At 40.0% G+C, this 27,247-nt stretch overlaps 1 protein-coding gene across 1 annotated transcript in view; it reads left to right on the top strand.

Moving 5' to 3' along the window:
• arhgap15 (Rho GTPase activating protein 15) overlaps positions 1–27,247 on the top strand; it is a 317,810-nt gene that overhangs the window by 264,327 nt on the left and 26,236 nt on the right. Inside the window, 1 exon segment of the mRNA XM_007896359.2 lies at positions 24,457–24,562. Within this exon segment, the coding sequence (XP_007894550.2) occupies positions 24,457–24,562 (106 nt within the window).

Raw genomic sequence — 27,247 nt, 5'->3', positions numbered from 1 at the left:
TACAGTCTATTCTGTGAAGCGCTTTGAGATGTCAAGAAGACGTGAAAAGCGCTATATCAAATGCAAGGATTATTATTTTATTATTATTATTATCACTAGTATGATGCCAGTTTACTATTTAGCTGGTTCGTTAAAGTATTCCACACTGAAAAGCGTATCGCCAATCTTAACTACCAACATATTCTTTCCGCACGCAAAAGTAAATGTAAGATGCAGAATTTGTATTTGGGGTATGTCCTAAGACTTTCAATTTGTGCAGCGTTTGCTTAAAATGTTAAATTTTAGCCCAAATTAATTACAGAATCTAACAACGATTTTAAAAATCGAACACGTATAAATCAGGGAACCTAAAAAAAACACACTTCGAATTGTCCAGAACCACTGAATGAATTTCTTTTCATATTCTAAAATATTGGTATTGTCTGGTAACAAAAGGTTGAAAGGTTGTAAATCAATTTGGATAGATGACCTTTGCGGCTCATGTCTATGACCCAACTGATCTGTCAGCCATGGCAACCTTAAACAGATTTTGATAGAGCCAGTCACATACTTCATTTAAATTGCAGTTTCAAAGCACTTAGATTGGTCTTATTTGCATTCGACAAATGGGAATGTGATGAGCAAAATGATAAAATATATGTCATATTGCATATCTGATTTTTGCAAGCAAATAAAGAACTCTGGAATGTGTTGAACTGAGGGAATTTTAAACTAGGTTACGTCAAGTTAAGCAAATGATTAAAAGTTTCATTAACAAACCTACTTTTGAAAACATACTGGAAAAACAACAGAGTTGCACTACTTAAATATGTAATTAACAAATTTATTACAAATTCTTTGCACTTCTTGCATATTCAGCTTCCTGGCAGATGAACATTAATTCACAATGGCAGAATGAAGCTAATTTCAACACTTTGGAGAAATGAATGCCTTTTTGTGCAGCATGTTATACTTATCTACATGCAAGCATTATTGTAATAAGTACATTCAAGAATAATTTCTTTTCAAATATTTTTACAAATCCCTGCCTCATTTGCATGCAAGTAAGTTGTCAGCTTAAATCTTTGAAATGCAAAATGTATCTCATTTCTATATTTCATCAAGGAGTCTTTCATGTTTAATAAATTACAACTTAGATCCACAAAGACTTTGTTTTTCCTCTCCTAAAAGCAAAAGTATACGGTTAAAATCTTAATCAGAACCTGCAAGGTTATTTGCATGTTGCTGATACTTAGCTTGATGAAGTTTAATTCTAGCAAGCTGCTTCTAATGGCAAGGTTATACTGTTAGGTTGCTTAAAGGAGTAGGTATGTATTCCAAACGAATTCACTTTAAGTTTATTTTTTGTTGGAATGATAGTAATCAACGTCATTCTAATAGACACAAAGAAGTAACTGTACATCTAACATAGGGGAGGGGAGAAAGGGAGCAGAAACATTAACCTGGAAAATTGCTGTTGGAAAAGCATAAAAGTGTTTGCATACAACATTGAAATATATTTGATGCAAAATAATTATAATACTCGCATTTCATGGAGTGCCTTCGAAATGTCTCTTAACTATTTCACAGGATTAACAGTAGAGTGACTGTATCTTGTAGGCAAACACAGCAACTAATTTGCACATAGCTATGTTGCAAAAACAGTCAATAATCAATTTTATTTGGAGGATTGTAGGGCAGGACACTGGGAGAAATTCTACGTCTGAACCTGCTTATACACCTCTCCTCTATCCACTCCCTTTCGCTTAGCTGGCGTTGGCCTTTTGGGCATTCCCTGACTCTTCTGCTCCACCATTTACAGCCATGCCTTCAGCAAACCACACCCCGAATCTATGGAATTTCCTGCTGGAATTCCTTTATCTTTCACCCTCTTTACCAGTCTTCAGATCACACCTGAAGAATTTCTTCTTTGACTATGTCTATGGCCCTTTTCTCCATCTCGGCTTCAAACTTTGCCATTATTCAGCGCTCCGAGACACTATTCCCCCATGAAAGGTGCTATCTAAATGCAAGTTGTTGATGTAGCTTAGGCGATAACAAAAAATACACCTGCTTGTCTTTTGTCAGCATCCAGGATGTCTTCAGTGAGGTTGGGGGTCAGAACTCCTTTTTTTCAGGACTCTGCCACCCACACACTTGGTTTCTTTGCTTATTTGGGCTGTTTTTTTCTAAATGTCAGTGTTGCCATGCAGATTAAAACAATTATTTTTTCCATAAGGGAAGCTTAGTTTCCTGTATATTGCCAGCAGGTTACTCCAACCCCAAATCACTATTATTGTGGCTTTACAAAGCCTTTCTGTAGTACGATGCATTCAGTTCACCACAAGAGATGAGAGAATACCAGAATTATTTTCGTGGTAACGACTATGCAGATAGAAATATATTCTTTGCCTCAAAGAGTATTTACTGCCCCAGAATCCAAATAAAGAAGTCTTGAGTGGTGTTTACTGAAATAGTTTTTATTGTCTCTTTGGTATAATATTACCATGATTCCTACTTGTACTGAAAATCTCAGTTCCTACAATGGGGAGAGGGTTTAGGGTGTGTGAAGTAAAATGAAATAAATCACTGTAGTCACAGGAACAGTAATCCTTGTTGAGCATTTCAAACTGATTGATATAAATAACATCTTTGCAGCCATCTGTCCAAAGAGAGACCTTTCCAGGCAGTGTTAAGCTGCAACGGCAGAATAATTAATGAATAGTGTCCTTTGTGCTGGTAATAAAGACAAGACAAATTATGTTATAATCCAACTCCTGGTTATTTTTCAAAGCCAAATAAAATGTCAAATAAAAGTTTAGCGTACTGTGTCTGGTAAATGGATTGTGATCTACCTGCTTGACAATGAGGATATGTTTTGCACCAAGTTTTACTGTTCTTGCCAACAATAAGTTGCTTAAAATAAAATCATAATTATGGATTGAAGAACATTGTCACTTGTATATAGTAAATCATCTGCAGAATTAGCACAGTAGAGTGTGGGCCCAGTGTTGGCAAACTGAAGGGCGATATCATCCAGGCCTGGAGCATGTTCAGCAAATCTCAGTGTGCATGGGTTTATAAGGGCAGATCTCTACTGTGTGCCTGGAGAATACATTAGCCTCTTGGGTGGATGGGTAGGGTTGCTTTATGCCTATCTACAGATGGAATGAGACACATGTTGAGAAATGGGCTGAAAATACCGCGTGAGCTGTTTTCAGTCAATACCTTTTGTTACTGTATCTGCTCTAAAGCTGCAACGTATTACAGGAAATGTTATATGTTGTTAGATCAGATTGGGAATTTGCACTGTTGCCAAAATGTCATTCAAAGACCTTGTGCCATTAGCTTCTGATGCTGCCGATGCTGACTATTCATGTCATCTTCCAACTGGCTAGTTTTGAAAAGAGGAATTACACAATTAGTGTAACATCACGCCAATAGAGCACTCTCTACCAGCTCAGGCTGTTCTGTTACCTCTGTATAAAGGATTTACCCACAAAATACAGTTTTTCTTGGTTCACCGGGTGTCTGACACGTGCGGAAACCCATCACCATGCTTAAGAATATCCAAACCAAGCTGAGATTTCCACGCATCCCACCTACACATGGAAATTCCAGAGATAGATAGTTGGAATGGAATGCGCACTCTCTCCCTGGAGGGATGCATCCTGATTACAAAATGCAGTATATCCTGTGACGTGCTTTGAGATGTGAAAGGCGCTATATCAAATGCAAGTATTCTTATTCTTATTATGACTGAGCAAATGTTACTGTGCCTTTACCTGGCGAAAACTAGAGACAAATTCGAAACCTAAAATGATTCAAATTCAATCAGTTCATGTTCGTGTTGAGATGATTTTCACGTTTGTTTCCTGGACGATACTTATGGGGAAATAAATGTACAGGGGCTCAGGAGTAAACTATGTTCCTTGTGCGCATGTATGTCAGCATACGGAAATCATGATGTTCACTGCTCACAGGAGGGATATATCCAGCTTACAAAATACAGTATATCCTGTGACGTGCTTTGAGCAGTTAAAGGCCCTATATTAAATGCAGCTATTCTTATGATAGTAAGCAAATGTTCCTGAGCCTTTACCTGGTGAAAACTAGATGCAAATTCAAAGCCTAAAATGATTCAAATTCAATCAGTTCAAGTTAGTGACTAACTCCAGGAGGTAATCACTTTTATTAAAAAGACACATTTTGTTAGAACTACCTGTTGATCTAAACTTCTAAAGCGGGGCCTGTGTTTGTAGCTCTATAGGGTGGAGTAAAGCAGTTGTGCGAGTTTAGAACAATCTCCCTGTAAATCTAGTGGTAGAGGCTTGTCCATTTTTTCCTGGTGCCTTTGGCACATCGAGGATGTTTGGTCTGCAATTTGACCCTGTATGGAATTCAGTAAGAACACATTCATTTCCTCTTGCAATGTAGTTTGGGTCAGGAATGCCTCAACATTCCGTCCCGAAGAGCTTCTCATTAGTTGGCAAGATCAAGATTAGATCTTTGGCTTTGGTTTAACAAATATCCACATTTTAGAGGCCAAATAGTCAAATCCCGCTGCAAATCAAATTCATTATCCTTTAACAATCAGTTGAAGTCCCATAGATTGGGGACTGACGGGTTAACTATTACTGGTCATAACATCACAGCACGACTGAAACTTTTACCCAAACACCCTCTTTCATATAGATTTATCTCTAGGAATAAGTTACCAAGTCATGATAATGTTAACATTTTGAGAATGTGGAAACACATCAGTAATGATGGATAATGGACCATGGTATTTAATACTTGCATAAATAAAACAAATCTCCGCCACAGATCTTGTTCTGCAGATGGTTTCATATATACAAACGACAATGCAGTTTATTCCACGTTGGATAATTTTACAAAGTAAGTCAAATATTAATCCCTCTATTCCATAATAAAGTACTAAGTTGGGTAGTGGGGTAGAGGGGTGGGAGGGGACATTCCTTTCGAGACAGACCTTGCTATCAATTTTACTATTTTTAATGCAATTTAGATTTATTTCCCGCCACATACTGCTTGCTGGGTGTTCCACAGTTACATATAATTCCTTAATATATCAGAATAGGAATCCACAGGCTGACCCACAGACCTCTCAATGGTATTTTATGATAAGACAACTAGAGGTATGGTTTGAGCACAGTAAATTGGATTATGCCAGTTTCCATAGCAATAATCCTTTGACCAGATGCAAAACGACAAAACTCGGTCAATTTAGGGTATATTAATTCTAATGGCTACCCTCTGACCCCAACTCCTGGACTTCTGATTGGCAGTGAAGTTCTCATTGGTTTGAGCTATTGGGCCATTGCTGGCATTTTACAACACTGAAAATCAACTAATCATGTTCCCTTCAAGACGCTCCTTTAAATTTTAAATTAACTGGTTCGTGCAAGTTGTTTTTGTTTACGAATCTCTAGTTAATGGAGAATTTCTCAGGCCCATACATCCTTATTATTCACAATACAATACATTACAATTTATACATTCATTTAGTGCCTTTAGAATAAGCCACGCAGATCTTCAATAAACCAAAGTATTGTTGATTGTCCTTCAGCATGTCCAGTTTATCAGTAACTGTTGGAAATGCAGACATGTCCTCAATGATACGAGCCAAGGCAGGTAGGGCAGCCAAAGCTTGATTGGTCCCAGCATCTGCCCTTTGCCCTTTATTCCTACCCGGCGCGGACCTAGGAGCCAAAGTTAAAAAAACACAAAGTCAGTGTGATTTCAATACAAAATGATTGTTTATGTATCAAGCATTGTTTTTGCGTGTAAAAAAAAATCTTACAAATCATCGTTATAAGGCAATGTTAATCTCGATCTTCAAATATGATCCATAAAGCCGATCAATCAAGTTGCAAAACTTTGTAGTTTTGCCATGAAGTTCTGCTTGGAAATTGGAACAGGGTTGACATCACCACAGCAGCAGTGTTCTTTGAAGAGGTCTTGCCAGTGCAGCGGCTATTTGTGCCCATGTGGGCTGGCGCCAGTAGGCACAACAGCTGCACCCAAGGTTGGCAGCAGGCAGCTAGGAGCCCGGCTGTCAATGCTGGAGGATATCGGGAGGGGAGGGAAGGAGGAAGACCAGGTTGGTCGATGTGCTCCAAATGTCCTTCGAAGTTGCGAGTTATTTCAAGGTATATGAGTCTCAGGCAGTTTTCCAGAGGGCCAGTTTAACACACAAATGCTCGTTCCATTGAAATGTATTATTATGAACTGCTTCCTCGATCTGCACATTTTGCCGGCAAGCTGAACAAATTCATTGACAAACTCAACAGCTGCTATCATCAGCTGTTATTATTCTACATTAAGCTGCCTTTTTTTTTGCTATTTTTGTCGATTTTAATTGTACGTAGTCAGGGACGGTGCCTGTAAGTAGCGGCATAACAATGTAAAATTGCTTGTGTACATTGAAAGTGATTGGCACATTTATAAATAGCAATTTTAAGATATAAGCAGAGTGCGTGTGAAACACGTCAATTGAGTTAATCCAGTTCACATGGCTATTTTACAGTCTCAGGTAAACTATCTGAGATTAAAATAATGACAGAAATCACATATACCATGAGAGAACTGTACCTTCACACCTAACAAAGCATCCATACACCAGTCAGTGCTCTTTGCCCTCCCCCGCATTAATACGAATAAAATAAGAAGAATAAATAAAGAATGAGTCCTGCGTTTTCTGTGCACGAAAGGTGCTCAACATATCCATAATGATCTTCTCAGCGTCACATTCCACCTGCACATTAGCAGGCTGCAAACCTTTCCTGTTAGTGTCGAATCATATATTCTCGGCAGGTTAATAGCTCCTAAGTCATTAGGGAAGTCAACACCAGTGAAGCATTCTTCTGTAGGTCCCTTGTTGCTGCAGGGACACAAAGGTAATGATTTGTCCTCCTGAACACAGCAATGACGCTTTGAGAAATTGTTCCAGACTGTTGCTGACTGACTGGAGCCCAAGGTGGATGTAGAGCAATGGTTTGAAAGGTGCCTGTGGCACAGAAGGTGAATTCAGCAGACTTGCACTGGTACTGATAGAGCATAGCTAATTGATCTCGACACTTCATATCTTCATTTTAACTCTTCATAAAGATGACCTCAATCTCATTGCTCATCAAACCTCAATCTCCAGAACACTAGCTGCCCAACCAACAAGCCCAAGTTCCCTTATCTGTAAATTTGGAGGGTTTTCATTTCCAGCATGCTCACACCAATATTATAATAATAATAAGCCTTGCCTTTGATATAGCGCTTTATCAGTTCTTCGAGACGTCTCAAAGCGCTTCACAGATTATACTGTAAACTGGATTGACTGTATATTTTTGGGGCGAAATGCACATTAGCCCCTAACTGAAATTGGCAATGAAATCCAAATGGCAGCCATCGTATCCTCTGCCTCATCAATTATTCCCGGCCAGAGTGAAGAATCAGGCAAGGAAAATTATAATTTTTATGACAAACTATCAAATCATGGCCAAACTTATATATTTCGTAAATTTAAGGCAAGCTGATAAACTACGGTTATTTTCGGTTTAGAACACATAACTTACACAATTTCTTAACTATTCCACACGATATTGAACATACTTTTTCTCTGATCACCTTATCCTGGTATTTTGTTCCTTATCGTACTCCAGGAGGTTTTAAGGGGAGAATATCTTCAATCAACAATTGTAAGAGTTAAGCAAATATTAACATGGTAGTGATTAGTATGTTATTGTAGAGTAGCTCAATAGAGGATAGTTTCTTTATTTGTTTCAGTCTTAAAGTTAATGTACTCTTAAATTGCAGTTTAGGCTGACACTCCAATGTATTGTTGGAGTTTGCCTGCATAACATACACTCACTACACGTTACAGTAAATCCCATGAAGCATTTTCATACATCCTCCCGACTTGAAAGGCACTGTATTAAATGCAAGAATTGTTATTTCAATGTTGGATGCAACCCTTAAACAATAGAATCCCTAGAAAAGCAGTGAACTGGCAATTGACAAGTGCCAAAATTGCAAGTCGGTAGGATTAAAAACCCTCAAATTAATAACATTTTGTAATGATTCTAAAAGCTCATCCACCAAAGCACATATAAATATTTTAGCCCCATGTACAGTACCACCGTTCCCAGCTCCTATGTTTTAATATTGCTTCCAATGAGTTCAGAGATCATGCTTATTTTCCTTAGATTGCAGCTAAAAATCCTTTCTGAAATAAAAAGCTCGATCTCAATCTTCATCATAAACAATCCTTGCATTTGCTTTAGAGCCTTTCATATTTGGAGGACATCTCAAAGCACTTCAAGGGATTTACTATAAAGCGTAGTGACTGTACTTTGTAGGGTGAATGCGGCAGCCAGTTGGCATACAGCAATGTCCCACAAACAGCCATGAAGTGAGCGATTGATTTTATTTGGAGAATTGTTGGCCAGGACACATACTGGGAGAAATGTAACAAGCTATCCCCTTCCCGCATTAGAGTTTTAGATAAATTAAAAGATTGCTTCCTATTCAAATGACTTTGATTATTTTCCAGCTGAAGTTTAGAATTTACTTTGCAGGGTTTTGTAACTTTTGTAAAACAATTTGGCTTGGACCTTGCAGAAATGTTAGTAGGAACTTCCTTTAGGCCACTTGGGAACAAATCAAATGCAAATACAAGGATTATTAAATCGACCCAAAACATAAAAAAGCACATATTGAGATAAGACTTGCTCTTTGAACATTAGTATTTATAGAGGTGATTGCATATGTAGATTATCATATAAGCACCTCTAATCTACCGAACTAGGAGATCCTGAGTGCAATTCCAATTCTGAACATAGATAATAATAATATAATAATCCTTGCATTTGATATAGCGCCTCATTACGTCATTGAGACATCTCAAAGCGTTTCACAGAATATACAGTAAATTAATTGACTACATTTTGTGGGCGAAAGGCGGCAGTCAATTGCGCACAGCAGCGTCCCACAAACGGTTGTGGATTAAGTGACCAAATTATTATTTAAAAAAAAACATGTTTCGCCCTGCCAGGTCCTCTCGCTTGCGAGGCGAGTGCTCTAACCAATACGCTACAGGACTCCACACGAATAGGAGATCCTGAGCACAAGTCTGAATAGAAAGACAACATAAGTGAGCACTGCAGAGTTTCTGATATGAATTTTTTTTTGTTCAGATTCAGATTCAAACAAAAAGATGACTGTAATGCTGAGGTTTATTATACAAGAATGAGTAACTTTGTTGTTTTATTTCTCTAAACAAGCACAGTCAAATCTAAAGGTCTTGTGTTGTCCTCCAAGCTGCTTAGGGCTAAAGCACAATGGGTTTGATTTTACTCAACGACTCTGCAAGATCAGAATCAGGTGCAGTGTTATAATAACAAACAGTTATTTTAATCTTGGCACAAACACAGCAGAGAACAGCTCTGAAGTCATATGCAAATTAGATATCAAATCCACCACCGTTCTGTAGTCACTGCTGGGTGCAATTGCTTCAGTGAGTACCATGTGATTGCAGGATATATTAGTCCCTCGATTTATTTGTTTTCAACAGCTCTTTTCTTTCCGTCCATTAATGTAAGTTTTCCCTTTAGAAACCTATTCCCTGTCAAGGAAACAAGCCCATTTCCTCGCATCTTGTTATGTAGTTTCAAATTTAATGGCAAAGAAATACTTAGGACACAGCCTAAATCGTGGTCGTTTGTATTACGTACATAAGCAATTATTAAAATAGCTGTAAACAAGGTTCTCGTGACACAGTGTCATGTCTTGATCAAGCCTGCGTGCCCCCATCAGTTTAGTGTTGCAGCACTACTAATCCATTAACTCATAAATTGCTAGCAGAATAATAATAATAATCCTTGCATTTGATGCAGCGCCTTATCAGGTTCCACCCACAAATATAGTCAATTCACTTTACAGTATATTCTGTGAAGCGATTTGAGACTTCTCGAAGACGTGAAAAGCGCTATATCAAATGCAAGAATTATTATTATTATAGGTTGTCGAGACGTTCTAAAGGCGCTTCCCAGGATATACTGTAAAGTGTTTTTTGATTGTATTTTGTAGACGAAACAACCTCCTGAGTTGGACTCTTTACTTTCTTATTCTTCTGCGTGTTGCTCCGACCCTGATTTTTGTGGGTGCAGCTCTGTCTGGCTCGTCTCTAGTTAAAACAGAATCACGAGAAGAAAAAGTGAACTCACTTACTCCACAAACGATGTGGAATGAAAAGATTTAGACCTCCCAATCTCAATTGCCCCAGCCAGAGGCAATCTGTTAAAAAAAACTAGCACTCGATATCTGAGCCCATGGTCTGTGTCAAATAGCCTGCTTGCATTTAAGCTTTGCCTCACCAAATTTTAAAGGCCTGGGACACAATGCACTACCCCCACCCCAACCCCCAACTTCAATGAAAACTGGTTCAACTCGACAACTTCAATACATGATCCTTCTCAGAACTTGTTGGTCTCCAGCAGGACCTTAGTTATTTCTTCCAGGACTTGGGATTGTTCTGCTTAGAGCAGAGAAGGTTAAGGGGAGATTTAATAGTGCTGTTCAAAATTATGAGGGGTTTTGATAGAGTAGATACGGAGAAACTGTTTCCACTGGTAGGTGGGTCAGTAACCAGGGCACATAGATTTAAGATAATTGGCAAAAGAACCAGAGGGGAGATGAGGAGACTTTTTTTTCACACAGAAAGTTCTTTCAGTCTGGAATGCACTGCCTGAAAGGGCGGTGGAAGCAGATTCAATAACAACTTTTAAAAGGGAATTAGATAGGTACTTGAAAAGGAAAAAAATGCAGGGGTATGGGGAAAGAGCAGGGGAGCAGGACTTAGTGGGTAGCTCTTCCAAAGAGCCGGCACAGGTACAATGAGCCTAATGGCCTCCTTCTGTGCTATAATATTCTATGATTCTATGACCTCTTTGGTTTTTCTATTTGGCCTTGCTTGCCAGTGTTTCTAACTGTAGTCCTCCTTGAAGCTGCAGCTTTCTTCTATCACGTATGAGATTCACCAGTTTCTCAACCCTGCTTTCCAACTCCTTCACTGTATCTCTTAATGTTTTTTACTGCGCTACTGCTTATCCGGTTCCCCTTTGAATCATTCTATTGATCCAGCCTCAGTATCCTTCCCAGGAATGAAGAAAAACTACATAAAACTGAAATGATACACAGAGGAATAGAAAAGCTACCCGGGTGCAAGATTTACTGTATTAGCATAGCATTTCAGAGGGTTCAGGATTTGGCAACTCTTTGAATTCAGTTTTAACGGAAGCTCGTTTTTTTGTAGTTCTTAAAAGAAACTCACAGAAAACTGGCTTCAAAATTAAAGACCGATAATTAAGAATTTGATAAACTCCGAATTGTTACGTTATATTCCAAAATCCCTGATTGTCTAGCGCCCTGGGATGTCTTTCCGATGTGAAGGGCGCTATACAAGTGTAATTTGTTGTTGTCGTTGCTGTTATGTTACTAGAGTAAATCTCAATTCCGGTGGATTCTCTACCCAGTAATATTATATTCTACTAACAAAATAAAAATCACATTCTTGTAAAAAAAATTCCTTCCTGACACACCTGACTATATACAACAATTACTTTAATCACAATGTTTAGATGCTTGTGTCATTTCCCTTCTGTTTCCATTTGCTTTCTCCCACCCACCCAGATATTGACCCTGTAAGGTAAAAAAAATCCATAAAGAATCTAAAATCTTAAAGACCAAAACTCATGCGGTAAAACTTGGCACAGTAATGCGATACAATGGAGAGACATCACAAGGGATATTTATAAAATAATTGGCTTTGAGTGTGTCTGAAAGTTGCTATACAATCTTCAGGGTTTAATGAGTGGATAAATGTCCCTCTCCATCACCTAAACCTCTTGTAATATTCTCACAGGTATCTATTATACTATGTTTAACACATCCTAACAGATTGTGTTATCTGACTTGCACTGAAAGTAATATGAGCCTATTAGAGATTAAAGGATAAGGGCAGGTGGTTCTCTGTAGACACAGTGTCCAGACAGTGACGTTGGCAGTACAACTACATTAAATGGTTTATCCATTTCTCTTTTTTTTGAAGGAGTTAATCGACAGGTCATCAGTTTCTTTTTCGGGAGTCAATTCCACATATCAACTATTCTGTGAGAGTGAACAATTCTCTCTAGTCCTGCTTAAGTCTTAATAATAATAAAATAATAATAATCCTTGCATTTGATATAGCGCTTTTCACGTCGGGAGGACGTCCCAAAGCGCTTCACAGAATAGACTGTAAAGTGAATTGACTGTATATTTGTGGGCGAACGCGGCAGCCAATTGCGCACAGCAATGTCCCACAAACAGTCGTAGATTGAAAATGACCAATTTATTATTGTTTTATTTTGGAGGGATTATTATTAGGTGTGTGGAGTAAGGAAACTTGCCCAAGGTTTCGCCCTCTGCCTGGAATTGAACTCAGGTCTCTCGCTTGCAAAGCGAGTGCTCTAACCACTGAGCTACAGGACTCTTGTGGAGTCCTGTAGCTCAGTGGTTAGAGCGCTCGCCTCGCAAGCGAGAGGACCTGGGTTTGATTCCCGACCGGGCAAAACATTGGGCTTTCTTACTTACAAGTCTCTGTTTACCTAGCAATAAGTAGCAACCCGGTTGTTAGTCGATTGGAGGATCGCTTTTCCGGGGGTTATAATTCCTTCAAAATAAATAAAAATAATTTGGTCACTCAATCCACGACTGTTTGTGGGACGCTGCTGTGTGCAATTGTCTGCTGCATTTTGCCCACAAAATATACAGTCAATTCACTTTACAGTATATTCTGTGAAGCGTTGAGATGTAACAAATCCTTGCTATATCAAATGCAAGGATTATTATTATTATTTAATTTGAAACCAATGCTCTCTAGTTCTTTTCTCATGGTCTAAGTCACAGAGCCTGCTTTCAATCCCTTCACCCATGGTGTATATGCGAAGGCCAATTTGCTGCCACCTCCAGTTTGTTGATGAGTTTGGTTGTTTAATCTACTGGATCGGGTGATGTGACAGGAGATTTAATCATTACCTCCACCATTAACAAGAAGGATATTTGTCATTAAACTCTGAAATGCAGTCAATCAAATAGTCTTAAACTTCTACGGTAATAATAATAATTTCCATTTATATAGCGGCCTTTCGTGTAAAATAAACATCTCAGAGCACATTAACAAATAAAATTGACGAGAAATGAGAATAGATAGTGTTATGGAGACAAGTGTGGCTGCTAATCTGAGCCACCGTTGTTAACGTCAGATTAAAGTGGGGGTTAATTTAGATGGAGGGGGAGAGTATAAGGCAGGATAACAGGAAGGAAAGCTTCTACGTTCACCTGAATTACAAACGTCAACAAATTGACTGTGCCTACTCCATCCCTCCACCCACACACACACACACACAAACATTTACAGTACTTGTTAAGGCATCATCAGGTGCTGAAGTAACAAACATAGTTTTCCACGTAGCAAATTCTGGACACAGCTTTCCCCAAACATTATTAAAATGAGCTAAAGTGCTGTTGTCATGTTATTTCCAGGATAATACAGAGCTTTTAATGAGTGGATTCTGAATTTTCAGTGGATTAGTATGTTTGGGAGTCTGACGGCACTTTCACGTGAACAAAAAACTCGTCAAAACACGAAAGAAAATAGAGATGCCTCGACACATCTTCCGGGATTGAAACCTATTGAGGAGTGGAGGGGGGGGAGCAAAAATGTTAAGAGTGTGGGGGCACAAGTTAGCTAGGTGCTCAATGCTTCAGGTATGTTCTGAGGTATATTGGAGAACTTCGAACAGAATCTGGAGCTGTGATGTGGGAAATATCAACACGCCCCCATCCCCTCCGAGATATTAGCAAAGTTTGAACAGAGCAGCCCCTGCCCAGAACACCACATGCACATCTCATGAAATTTAAAAACCTGGCACCCTCACAGGCATCTGCCACTCGATGTAATGCCAGTCTATAGTATACTTAGAAACATCTGCTTCCCTGCACAAAAGGGACAGAGTGCGCTTGACAGGTCTGTGTTAGCAAGGCGAGCTCTGCCAGTTTTTTTTACGGATAAAAAAAAACTCTTTAATGTTTCCCGGCAAACCATTAGCAGTGATACAATCAGCGCAGAACCATTAAAGCAGCACCAGTGTCCACCTGTGATGAAGAAAGCCATTTGTTTTCTTAAAGCCCGCGCTTAATGTCTGCTTAACTCAATTTGCCAGGAAATGCGGAACAATTTCCTCTCTCTCGGCCTGAAATTTGGTCGCAGCTCTCTGGAGTCAAAGGGACGGATGGCGGAGGCAAGGCAGCGTTCGAGAGTCAGGGCTGCAATGGGGATGAGTGCGATTGTTGACATCTGCTGAGGTGGGAGAGATCAGTAAGCAGGAAATGGGGTGTCACTCTGAGTGGTAGTTTGCCATTATCTTGCCATTCTAATGAAGTGTCTGCAGCTCAGAGGCTCTGGATGGCATCTTAACGCACGACTAAGCAAAAGCACTTCTCCCCCTTGTCACTGTCATCCATCTGCATGCACCCCTACTGCAGCCAATGGGATGGAACCGTGCTACAACATTCAGTAAGCCATTTAGACTTTATGCATCACATGCTTCGTCATACCAAATATGAAAAAAATTGTCTTTTATCGGTCATTCTGCTGTAACACTGGCACCTACAGTTTGATATGCTGCTGCTGGCCTCAAAAGTGCTTCTGGTAATGATTCTGAATAAATTCTGTGTTAAACCACTGACGGAGAGCTTTAGTGACTGCTGGCAAAGACACAAATTGACTGCAGTAATTTTACAAAACATGACAACTGTCTCGTCTATAGACAGAGTATTAAATTATTCAATTAATAATGTACTACAACAAAAATACCTTAATATTCTTTTGAATAATTTATTACGGCTAATTTTTTTCCTACCATACATAGCGCCTATTATTATCAGGGATATCTGATGCAAACTCTTCGCACTCAAAACTGAGTAGCTAGGTGGCGCAGTTGTCTAAGACCTAGGTGTAAATCCAGCCCAGGGTATGCTGTTGGAGCTCAGGCTTCCTGGAGTCGAGCTGTTGGCCTTGAGACAACCAGGTTTTGTTACATTGTGTTCAGAAAGGATTCGGGGCCAGATTCAAACAGAATTGCTCAATCCCATGCAGGGCAGAAAATTAGCAACACCTCCATTGCATAGAAGTCAACGCCCAACAGCTTCATGGTTAGATACCGTTACTCGTGTGACACCCAACAGTGCGTGCCACACAGATTCACATGTACAGTGGCACAATTAGCCTCTCAATGCACTTTCCAGCAGGGTTACTTATCCGTTCTCAGTTTTCTGGCGCAAATGAGCCCTGGCTGGTGCTCAATAGTTCTTTTCAGTGCCCATTGTCTCAACTGATCTCAAACCTTTCCCGCTCTGTAATTAGAGCCTTGCAAGGGGCCTTTCGATCACAGAATCTCAAGCAAGTGCAAGTGGTGGGCACAAATCCAAAGTCATTGAGAATCACAGGGTTTTGCTCTGTCTCCCAGGTTAGCAAGAACCAGCGTTCTGGTATTGATTGAATCATTTGGAGTGAACAATTTCGATTCAGGTATTGGTTTCTTTCACATTCAAAAAGCCCACATTCAACCCATCTGATATGATTGTAGAATTTCATCCCCCACCACCTTCCCCTCCCCTCCGCACACTATCTAATTAACCTTTCATGGGCAGTTATTGGGTTCTCTAACTGACAAAAGGTTATTAGCAAAACCGGAGCACTGAGGCAACATGGGTGGGGGGGCAGTATTCTTGAAAAAACAAAGCTGGCTCCCACATTGAGTGAAGTAGACGGTGCTTGGACAAGATGCTAATTGCTGTGCTGCCCTGAATCTCTAGACCGGCCAGAGACCAACTCTCCCGTCTCCCCAGAAGAAGGCTAGTGCTAGTGAGTGCTATTCAGGTGTAGGCTTGGTTGTGGGCAGAGATTCACACTCCCGGGGGGAGAAGGACAAATGTAAGAAGAGGCTGCTGTAGGCTAAAAGGGTGTGGGGTGGGTAGGAATACGGGGTGAGGACGATAGTGACTGGAGGCAATAATGGGCAAACAGCTATAGGTGGACAGAGTGCACAATATAATAATCCTTGCATTTGACATGGCGCCTTATCACGTCTTTGAAACATCTCAAGTGCTTCACAGAATATACTGTGGAATGAATTGTCTGTATATTTTGTGGACAAAAAGTGGCAGCCAATTGCGAGCAGCAGTGTGAGGGTAAAGGCAAGAGCGCATAAGGTGTAATGACTGGCAAAGGATGTGGTGTATGTGTTCAAGAGAAACACCTAAAGTGCACATGGAATTGCGGCTCAGCAAGCATGACAGGAGGGAGCAGAGATCAACAATGTCTGTCAAAAGAGAGATGACCCTGCCCTCCGCCTTCCCCTTACTGTTGGTTTGGTTCTGACCTCATTCCCTGACTGGTCCTGATTCACTCCTGCTCCCAGTCCCTGTTCCCTCTCCAGCCAGTTTTTCATTGCAGAAAAAAGCAACCCTGAGGGTAGTTCATCTGTCAGCTGTGCCAGGCTGAATAAATAATGCTGCGTATATCTTTACACTATTGCATACCTCAGCTACAAGCGGAGAACTATCAATTAGGGAATAGTTCAGTTAAAAAACAATCTCTGATTTATTTACCTACAGCAGAACATGGTGAATGATTAACTAATCGCGTCAAGCAGTGTTTTACTACTTGTGTGATGGAGGATGTCACTGATTCCTGGCAGTAGGAAATATAGTTAAGCGGATTATTAAATGTGAAATGCTGTAGTTAACAGCCCTAGGTCAGGTCAAAGGTCATGCATTGCTTCCCTAAAAGAAGACTGATGAATGACAGGATTGTGACATGCTCCTCACCCTACAAACACTGGGCTCAGTCAGAGAAATAGATGTCTTTTCCTGTTTTTCGATTATTTAAGCATGGAAAAATTGCAGAATTCTACAAAAATTAAAAATAATAATAATTTGGTCACTCAATCCACAACTTTTTGTAGGACACTCCCATGCGCAATTGGCTACCGCATTTTGGCCAGAAAATATACAGTCAATTCACTTTACACTATATTCTGTGAAGTTCTTTGAGCCGTCTTGAAGAGGTGATGAGGCGCGAAATTAAATGCAAGGATTGTTATTATTATTAAAAGTTATATTTTCAAATAAATCTGTATGAACTATATTCACTTTCCTGATGTCCTGGCCAACAATCCCCACAAATAAAATTCATCATTGACTCAGTGTCTGTTTGTGGGATGTTACTGTATGTAAATTGGCTTCTGCACTCACCTACAAATAACAGTCACTGCAATTCACAGTGAATCCTTTTTGAAGTGTTTGGTGATGTTCTCCTGATGTAAAAGGAGGGCACATTTTATTGCCCCATCAACTGCTTGCTGTTTTCAATCGTGGAGAAGATTTCACTGCTGCTTAGCAGAGAACCAGCATGACTCGGTCTGAGTTAGGCCAGTGTTCTGCGAAGTGGCCTTGAAACACCATAATCTGTGATCAAGAACAGCAATGGGAGCTATGAAATCTAACCGTGCCCCAACCATTGTGTCAAAGCTCACACCCAAAAACAGTTGGTAATTCTCAACTCCCGATCGATCTTTCTTAACAGATTGATGTGATAATTATTGCGTGGAATCGGTGTGAAACTTTGTATTTCATAGCCTGATAATGTTTGAGTTATCTTACACACCAGCCAGCTTTTCATTTCCATATAATAACATGCTCTTAATAATTAGAATTGCAGAGACCACCTCACTTGTGAATTTCAGCTAAGTTATTTTGCAACATGTAAATACAATCTATTAATAAGCTTTTCTTAGTTTTCATTGGCATATCTTACATGTTAACAAGCTGCTACTTTTGGAAAATAATAATGAGCAATGGTAACTTATTGCTGTGACCTTGGCTACTCACATTAGTCACCCAGCAAAACCTTAACACAGTGTTGATGCCATTGCTATCTAACATGCAGATATAATTTAGAAAATTTGTCATGTATCGAGTAGGAATTACCCAAGGAAAGAAAGGTCTCCTAGATTGTGCCAGAGGCAAACTGCCCCACTCCTTGATTGTTTTAAATACCATTCTTTTTATTTGGTATAAAGCTGCTTGTTGGGGAAGGGGAGGCATGTGGATGGCATTTGGTACGTCTGGGGATATTTCCTATTTGTTACAATTGTTATTTTCTCCAGGGGATTATTTTCTATGGAGCAGAGAAGGTTAAGGAGTGATTTGATCAAGGTGTTTAAAATAATGAAAACAAGGGACCGATTAGATAGGGGGTGATTCACCACTCTGGTAGTGATGTCCATTACAGAGGGGCGGTGAGGGGGTTGTACGTCGTCTCAACATCACACAGAGGCTTTGGAAGAGGTGGAATATTCAGACCCAGAAAGTTTAGAGGCAGAATCAGTCGGGATGTTTCAAAATGAGATGGACAGTTACGTAGAACACTGGGATTCAAAGATCTGCCCAGATCTACTAAACTGGTGGAACGTGAAACAGGTTCAATGGGCTGAATGGCCTCTTCCTATTACTGGTTTCCTCTTCTCCTAAGTTAGACCCCACTTTATTCTTCATACAGCCTTAGTGATCCTGTAGCATCCGAAGGGCTAAATTTGCTATGATTAATAATGCATTCCTTGTAATAAAATGTCACAGTTTTTACCCATCGTCCAAGAACCTGATTCAGATTGTTTGACTTACTGATGTATGCAGCTCTTCCAGCTTGAAATGCATCGGGATTCTGAAATGGGAGTAATTGGTTTGTGCTTAACTAGCGGGACTGAAGGCTGAATACCCAATGTAGTACAAGCTATCTGAACAATTGATGCTTAAATGACACATTCAACAATACAAATCCAAACTAAATTAAGTAGACTATGCACCACTATTGGAATGGGATGCTCAGTTCCTTTTCCATTATTGCAAGATGATTAAAGCACACATTGTCTCTGTTCTCCTATTCTGGTTTTGAGATTGAGTAATCGCACATGAGCCTTTTCCTTATGACTGGGAAAAATACTTTGGCAGCAGGAATGTTTAATGGTGGTAAGCAAGTTAGTATTATTTCCAGTTGTTAGCAATCAACTCTTGAAAGAGGAAAGTGGATCAAAGGAGATGCTTTAAAATCTAGATTATGAATCCCACTTGAACATAAATCAAAACCCTATTTTTAGAATTGTCATTGCACGATAACAATTACTGTATTCCCTCTCGCTCATTTATAAGGAAATATTTTTGGAACAAAAATGTGAGGGGGAAGAGGCATACATTGGTGATAATCATCACATCACACTCCGTGTTTTACATTCTCAAAGGCATATCTGAAAGTGCAGCCTGTGTGTCCTTGTTCAGTGCCTTTACTAGGTAACTAACTTTTTCAAATGGATTCATATTGTACGGACAGTGACTAATAGAATCAGATTCCATCTCTCTCTCTTTTTCTACGCTCTGCCAGCATCTAATCATAATACCAATAGAATCTCAGTTCTGTAAGTTAATCAAATTACCCTTATGGGAATCCAACTCCAGGAGAGTCAGGTCGACTGCATGATCTGTACATCTTTGATGCTTATTTATGCCATAGAATCCTCACTCATGTCTCTGCATACTTTGCTATCAGTAGACCCCAATTATAACACTGCCCTCCCATTCCTTCTGTTATAACTGAAAGACAGACCTCGTCTGTTGAGTTCCTTCTCAAAAAAGCACTTGAAATGTTTTCAGATGACCTCTATCAAGATCACTGATTTGATCTACAATATTTTGGTTCACAGGTCTTTTTTTTAACCCCCTTTTGAATTAATGGTATCTCTCATTCTTGCTCCTCATTGCCAAGTTGTCTACATCAATCCTTGTTCCATCCAAAAGCACGTCCCTCAAGATATGCCTTTCTTTATTCCAATCTATTTATTCCAATTCATTCTTTTATGATGCATTGTTACTATTCTCCCACAGCTATTATGATTTGACTTTTAAATCAGATTTAATTTGTTAATTTTGTTGCTGCATTGTTTTTCTCCTAATGAGTAATTTATTGTTTGTTTTTAGGCATAGAGCGACTTTTCTTTATTGTGTATTTAGCTCATGTACTTTAGCCATCAGGATGCCAAAATGTACTTTAGTAATTGCTAATAAATCTCAACCTCCTTCCTTATTTGAGCACAAAGTAAGACTGTTCACTGACTGGCAAATACAAGTATACATGTGCTCTAATGCCTCTGTTTACCTAGCAGTAAGTAGGAACCCGGTTGTTAAGCGATTGGCGGATCGCTTTTCCAGGGATAATAATCCTTAAAAAAAATAGTAATTTGGTCATTCAATCCATGACTGTTTGTGGGACGCTGCTGTGCTCAATTGGCTGCTGGTTTTGCCCACAAATATACAGTGAATTCACTTTACAGTATATTCTGTGAAGCGCTTTGAGACGTCTTGAAGATGTGATAAGTCGTATATCAAATGCAAGGGTTATTATTATATTACCTGAATCAAAAAGGCTAAAGGCTCAAAAGTCTCTACCCTAACGTATGACACTGGGGCTTCACATTGTCCTGCTCGGACCAATAAGTATTAAGTCACAACTGTAATCACATGAGAGCATTGTATTCATCCCATCAACAATGCCATCCAATTTAATTCACTCCACCACCTGGAATAGCAGAATTAGAGCTTTTGTGGACATGAAATAACTAACTGTCTTTCTTTTAAAAAAACATTTAAACACAATTTCCATTAATAGCAACCATACACAGCAAACACACATCATAACAAGCTGATCATGATATCTAACTTTAATGTTAGCATATTCGCAGGCATGTTACGTTCTTCCAGTGCCAAAGTATGTCATAAACCTCAAAGGTCCTGGTTGTCACAGTAACTTAAAACAATGTGCATTTCATGTTCACTGTCCTCCTTAAGGAGGGAGGTTATTCAAGGTTTGTTTCGCAAGGAGACAAAATACCAAACTTCCCAAAGTTGAAGCCATAGAAGTATTTCAGTCACCAGAACTTAGATGCACACATACACTTCCACCAGACAACAAGAATACATGAGCTGTAACAGCAACATCAACAAATTACATCTGTATAGCTCCTTTCACATCGGGAGAACAGTCAGGGATTTGGAGCAGGCTGGAGCCTGCTGAGGGGAAGGAGCAGACAGGTCTATATTGGAGTTAGCAGGTCACAGAGGTCTTGATAACCGGGTTCCAATGCAGGTCAAGTTTTATTTGAGATTCAATTAAGTATCACTCCTTCCTACAAATAAATTTGTCAATAGGTTTGCAGCAACTTGGGGTAAAATGCGAAACATTATATGTGACACATCACATCACAAATTGACCCCACACCCCTCCCCCACCACCTCCCCCAATGTATTTTCCTTCTCTTCCACCATATTCTTGAAAATTTCAGTTCAACTTTGCATGTTGAAATGAAATCAAGCAATGGTTTCTATATTGGCAGTTTAAAAAGGCCCTGAAAAAAGAAGGCAAGGCAGTAGATGTGAACTGTGTAAGCTTCCTTCTGATACTGAATAGGAAGCCCAAAGTGCTCTCGCGTCCAACACAAGCGCTTCATTATATTCAGCGGTGAGCTGCTGATGTAAGATCTTTAAAATAATGGTCTACTTATCATTAGCTGCAGTAGTTGAAAGTTGTCCAAGGAAGCAAGAGAATGGTGCAGGGTTGTGACAGAAAAACTGGTCTCAGCAGGTTTGTGTGGGAGAGCCAAGCAATATGACTGGGTGATTTATAACAAAAAAGGTATCTAGAAAGTACAATTTTCTACCTAGCAGCAAACCATAATTCATACTGATCCCTTATCAAGATAAAGTACCTTTTCTGTGAATGACCTGTGTAGTTAAATGATCTTGATAAATGCCAGTACATAACAGGTAACTTGCTTTACAAACGACCAAGATAAACCAGGCTTATCACCAGATGAGAGGTAAACCACTCTCTATGTGGACATTCGTTCGTTCCATCACCAGGCCCCTTTTGTCTCATGTATTCCATTAACTTCTGCATTTGCTCTAAAAGGATCAGAACATCCCTGTCTGTACTGCATTCAGGGTGTGAGAGAAAATAAACATCTTGAGTGCAGTTTCACATTCCTTTTTTGCAAACAGGAAAGCATCCAAATAGCCCACAAATCTAACAATAATCAAGGAAGTGTTAACACTTACCATGGCCTTCATCGCAAGTTCATCTCAAATGAATCTTTACACCAGAAAAACAATGAATGTGGCACCAAATGAAGCTGCATTAATATCCATGGAATTCATAAGTATTCCCTTTTACTTACACACAATCATTTTGGTGACATTTGTTTGGCGCTGTCATTACCAAGGCGATAAGCCAAAAAAATGCATCGTGTAAAACCTGCATGGACGTGAAACCTCACATAGAATGAAATCAATCAAATAAGTGGAACGTTTGTTCTAATATTTAGGAAATGAAAATGGAAGAGGTTAAATTATATGAAACTGGTCTGTCATCTATTGGAGCAATGATAATACTCCTCTCTGGAGGATTATTCGAGGAATGTTTTTTTTCTTTCCTTACAGGGTCCTTAGAGAACAACTGGAACTGGTTGGCAGGAAAGATGGTTGAGGCCAGGACACTGGACTCATTTAAAAAGAGCTTGATGCTGCATTGGGCAAAGTGGGGTGGGGAACTGTTAGAGTGGATGGTCTGGAAGTATGAGATTGGATGGGTCGAAGGACCTTCTACACCCAAATTTGTCTTGTAAATCTTGTGAATCTACTAAGATTCCTAATTTTGTGACATGTGCATTCTTGCAGCTCAAAGAAATGCATTCAGAGAAGGGAGTTTCTCTAAAGTGTTTCTCCCCAGTATGTTGGCCAACAATCCCCCAATCAATAAGCTGCTTTGCAGCTGTTTATGGGACATTACTGTGTGCAAATTGGCTACCGAGTTCACCTACAAAATAACTATTTTCCATTAAATTATGTGAAGCACTTTGAGACATCCTCCCGAGGTGAAAGGCACTAAATCCAATGCAAGGATTATCATTATCCATAATTCATCTTGATGTTCTATAAATTCATACATGCAGTGAGATAACCACACAGAAGATCATAAACATTATCAGCAATAAAATCACCGAGACCTAGGGCAACAATTGGCTCAAAGGTCAAGGATTAAGTGTTCCCACTTTCCTGTTTTCGTTTCATTTTACATATTTTATCACTTTACCACATAAACCTTTAAGTATTATTGTATGATATTAATAATATTTATAACACTGAGTTCCATTACCATCATGTTTGAGGTAATGTTTTAAAATCTGATGCCTTACTGTTCATTGCTTCAATTTGTAGGTTTTGCCTTTTGATACAAACAAGAATATCAAACAAGTTAAATCAGCCTTGTGTTAGACACCCCTATTCAAAACATGAAGCCCTCTGTAAAGCAACATCTCTGAAGCAAATGTGCATCAAGGCACCTTTCATTTTGATTAAAAAATAAAACAATAACATAATAGGATAATGGACACTTGTAAGTGAATTACAAGACAGTGATCCAATTAAGAAGTTCAAAAGGTACCACAAATCATGAGTGTTTCACCCACTTGGTTCGTGTGCATTATCTGAACCCCCAGATTGGATTACAGACCTTTACTCCCATTTTTACCTTGTAAATCTATGTTTTCACCTTTCCTAACATATTCAAGCATCTCTCTGCTTCTCAATTACCATTCATTCCTACCATTGTTTTCTGCCCATTCTGTAATAATTCCTGACGGTATCAGAAATCCTGAAAATCCACCATGTTTTAGCCTGTAAGACCACTTTGTCTTAAAATGTAAGATCGCAAAGGATTACGCAATATTATAAACTTTTGACTGAATTTTATCCTCGGTTCTCAAAAATAACCAGCTACCAAATTAGATTCGACTTAAGAATTTTCCACTATTCTTTGCAATTTTAAATTGTAAGAAAAAAAATTGTTTCAGAGGCTACGACGAGGTGGACAATGACAATTTGGTAGAAACGTTATACTTGTTTGTTTTAAAAGGTGACCTGGTTTCTTGTATATTTTCCTCACTTTCAAACTTCAAGGTCTTGTAGATTTTTTTCTTCCTAATCAAATATTCTAGTTCTTTAACTTTGGAACATGCTGATAAACAACTGTCTGAGTCTTAGCTGGTTGGATTTAGCATGCCATGTTTTCCATCACTGTCACATGTGTGTCTAATATTAAGAGAACAATTGTTTAGTTAAAAGAATCTGTGGTACATCCAGCTTTCCTCTTAGTTGTAGCATCTTCGCTCAACTGTCACTGTGACACATATATCAGACACAATAAATGTGTCACAAGGGAACTACTGATAATAGTAACCAACCATTTCTCTCCCACAGAAATCCAGGATTACAGTCAGCGTATTCAGTTGGTGAAGAGACTGGTGGCGAAACTTCCTCAAGCTAATCATGACACCATGAAGGTTCTCTTTAAACACCTACAAAAGTAAGCTTTGAAATATCTTCATTTATTTTTAACTCGTTCTTTTCTGCCAGTTAAGTCTGGGCTGTCAGTCCAGTGCAGTGGTAGGGGAGGGTTGAATTGTCAGAGGTGTCGTCTTTCAGATGAGACTTTAAACCGTGCCTGACGCTACACTATTCGAAAAGAGAGGGAGTTTCTCCCGGTTCCATGGCCAACAATCCCTCAGATAAAAATTGGTCATTCGCTTCATGGCTGTTTTTACACACAACAAAATGGCTCAATCCATAACTGTTTGTGGGACGCTGCTGTGTGCAATTGGCTGCCGTGTTTCTCCCACAAAAATATTCAGTCAATTCACTTTACAGTATATTCAGTGAAGCGCTTTGAGACGTCTCAAAGAGCTGATAAGGCCCTATATCAAATGCAAGGATTTTTATTATTATTGCTTTGCACAAATTTGCTGCCACATTTCTCCTATTAAAAACAGTCAATCCACTTTACAGTATATCCTGTGAAGCACTTGAGACATCTTGACATATGATAAGATGCTATTGCAGATAGCAAAGATTATTGTTTTAAAGCTTCAATTGCATTTCAGAAATAATAAAACAGTAAGAATTTTACAACTGAGTGGCTCGTCCCTGTGTTGCTCAGATGGTACTTTACTCAGATCAGGAAATACTGAAGTTGTTTTGTCAGGAGGGGAACAGGAAAGAGCGAGTCTGTGGATCCAAGGAGCAGCAGTAATTACTGCAAGCCACCGATTAACTTTGAAATCAGAGATCAAATATTCTATGATTACTTTCAAGAGCAAAAGAACACAATTATTTCTGTTGCATTTTTTTGAGGCACATTCACCCTTCTGCTACAGTATGCGATTAAATAGCAAAACCTTATGGGATGTCGTGTAAGATCCTTTTAATATTATCTTTCTTTATCTAATGACTTAAGCACACTTTTATCCACAACAAAGTGGTTTTATTCTGAACTTAAATCCACACATAAACTGCGGAACCTCTCAGTCTCCTCAGTTTCATGCTTTATAAAAGCCAAGTTTGATGCAGAAACAAATTTGAATACTTCTGCTTGACTTGTCTTATTTTCAACATTAATGGTGAGTGTGCTCATGGGAGAAATTTCACCTGGGTGTATATTTACTCTATTAACATTTCAGAACATCCAGAATTTGTCAATTTCTTAAATACAGCCTTATTTAAGGCTGAAATGAAATGCATGAAATACAGCCTTATTTAAGGCTGAAATGCCAGGTGCGGGCTGCTGAGCGCACCTTTGTCAAATCCGGCTTAACGGTCCACCGACAAATCTGGCTGGACCTCCTCAAAATTTACCGCTCCACTCTAGCCTCGGCCAAGTCGTCTTTCTACTCCAGGATAATCCTGGAGGCGAAGAACAACCCCAGGCTAATGTTTTCCACCACATCCCGACTCCTCCGTCCCCCCCGCCACCCCGCGCAGGTCATCTCCTCCAACCTTCACTGCGAGGAGATGCTGGATTTCCTTGAATCCAAGATCAAGGGAATCCGCTCCGCGGTCACTTCCCCTCCAACTTCCACCCACCACCCACCCCTTCCCTCCCACACTCCGACTCCTACCCATCCTCCCCTACACACCTTCGTACCCGTTTCCCCACCCTCTGTCACTGAACTCATCCTATCCCTAAAACCAACCACCTGCTCCCTTGACCCCATCCCCACTCCACTCCTTATCTCCCAGCTCCATTTTCTTGCCCCACACATCACTGACATCATAAACCTGTCCCTCTCCTCTGGCTCTGTCCCCATTCCATTAAAAACTGCCATCATCACGCCCACCCTGAAAAAACCCTCCCTTGATGCGTCGCAGCTATCAAGCTACCGGCCCATCTCCAACCTCCCCTTTCTCTCCAAGGTCTTGGAAAGAGTTGTCGCCTCCCAACTGCGCTCTTTCCTCTCCACCCATTCTCTTTTTGAACCCCTTCAGTCAGGTTTCCGTGCTGCTCATAGCACAGAAACTGCCCTGGTCAAGGTCACCAATGATATCCTGACTATCTGTGACCAGGGCTCCCTCTGTCTCCTCGTCCTCCTCGACCTATCGGCAGCATTCGATACGGTCGACCACGCTATCCTACTCCACCGCTTGTCCTCCCACCTCAACCTTCAAGGCACTGTCCTTGAATGGTTTAGCTCTTACCTTTCCCACCGTCTTCACTTCGTCTCAACGAATGGCTTCTCCTCCACCCCCCGTACTGTCTCATGTGGTGTCCCTCAGGGCTCTGTCCTCGGTCCCCTCCTCTTCACCCTCTATATGCTCCCCCTCGGTGACATCATCCGCAAACATGGGGTTAACTTCCACATGTATGCGGATGACACCCAACTCTACCTTTCCTCCTCTACTCTCAACTCCACGACCACCGATGTCCTGACAGCCTGCCTGTCCGACATCGAGTCCTGGACGAGAGACAACTTTCTTCAGCTCAACGTGCGAAAAACCGAGGCCCTCCTGATTGGCTCACGTCAGCGCCTCCGCACCTCAGGCGCTGACACCATCAGCATCCAAGGCTGCACTCTCCACCTCTCAAAGCCAGTCAGGAACCTCGGCGTTTTGTTCGACCCTGAGCTGTCCTTTCTCCCTCACATCCGCACCACAACTGGCACCGCCTTCCATCACCTCCGGAATATCGCCAGATTACGGCACTACCTCACCCCTCACG

Source organism: Callorhinchus milii, unplaced genomic scaffold, assembly GCF_018977255.1.
Source record: "Callorhinchus milii isolate IMCB2004 unplaced genomic scaffold, IMCB_Cmil_1.0 Scaffold6, whole genome shotgun sequence".
Lineage (NCBI taxonomy): Eukaryota > Metazoa > Chordata > Chondrichthyes > Chimaeriformes > Callorhinchidae > Callorhinchus > Callorhinchus milii.
Note: the sequence above shows the minus strand (reverse complement) of the source record. Positions and strands in the feature narration are given on the sequence as shown.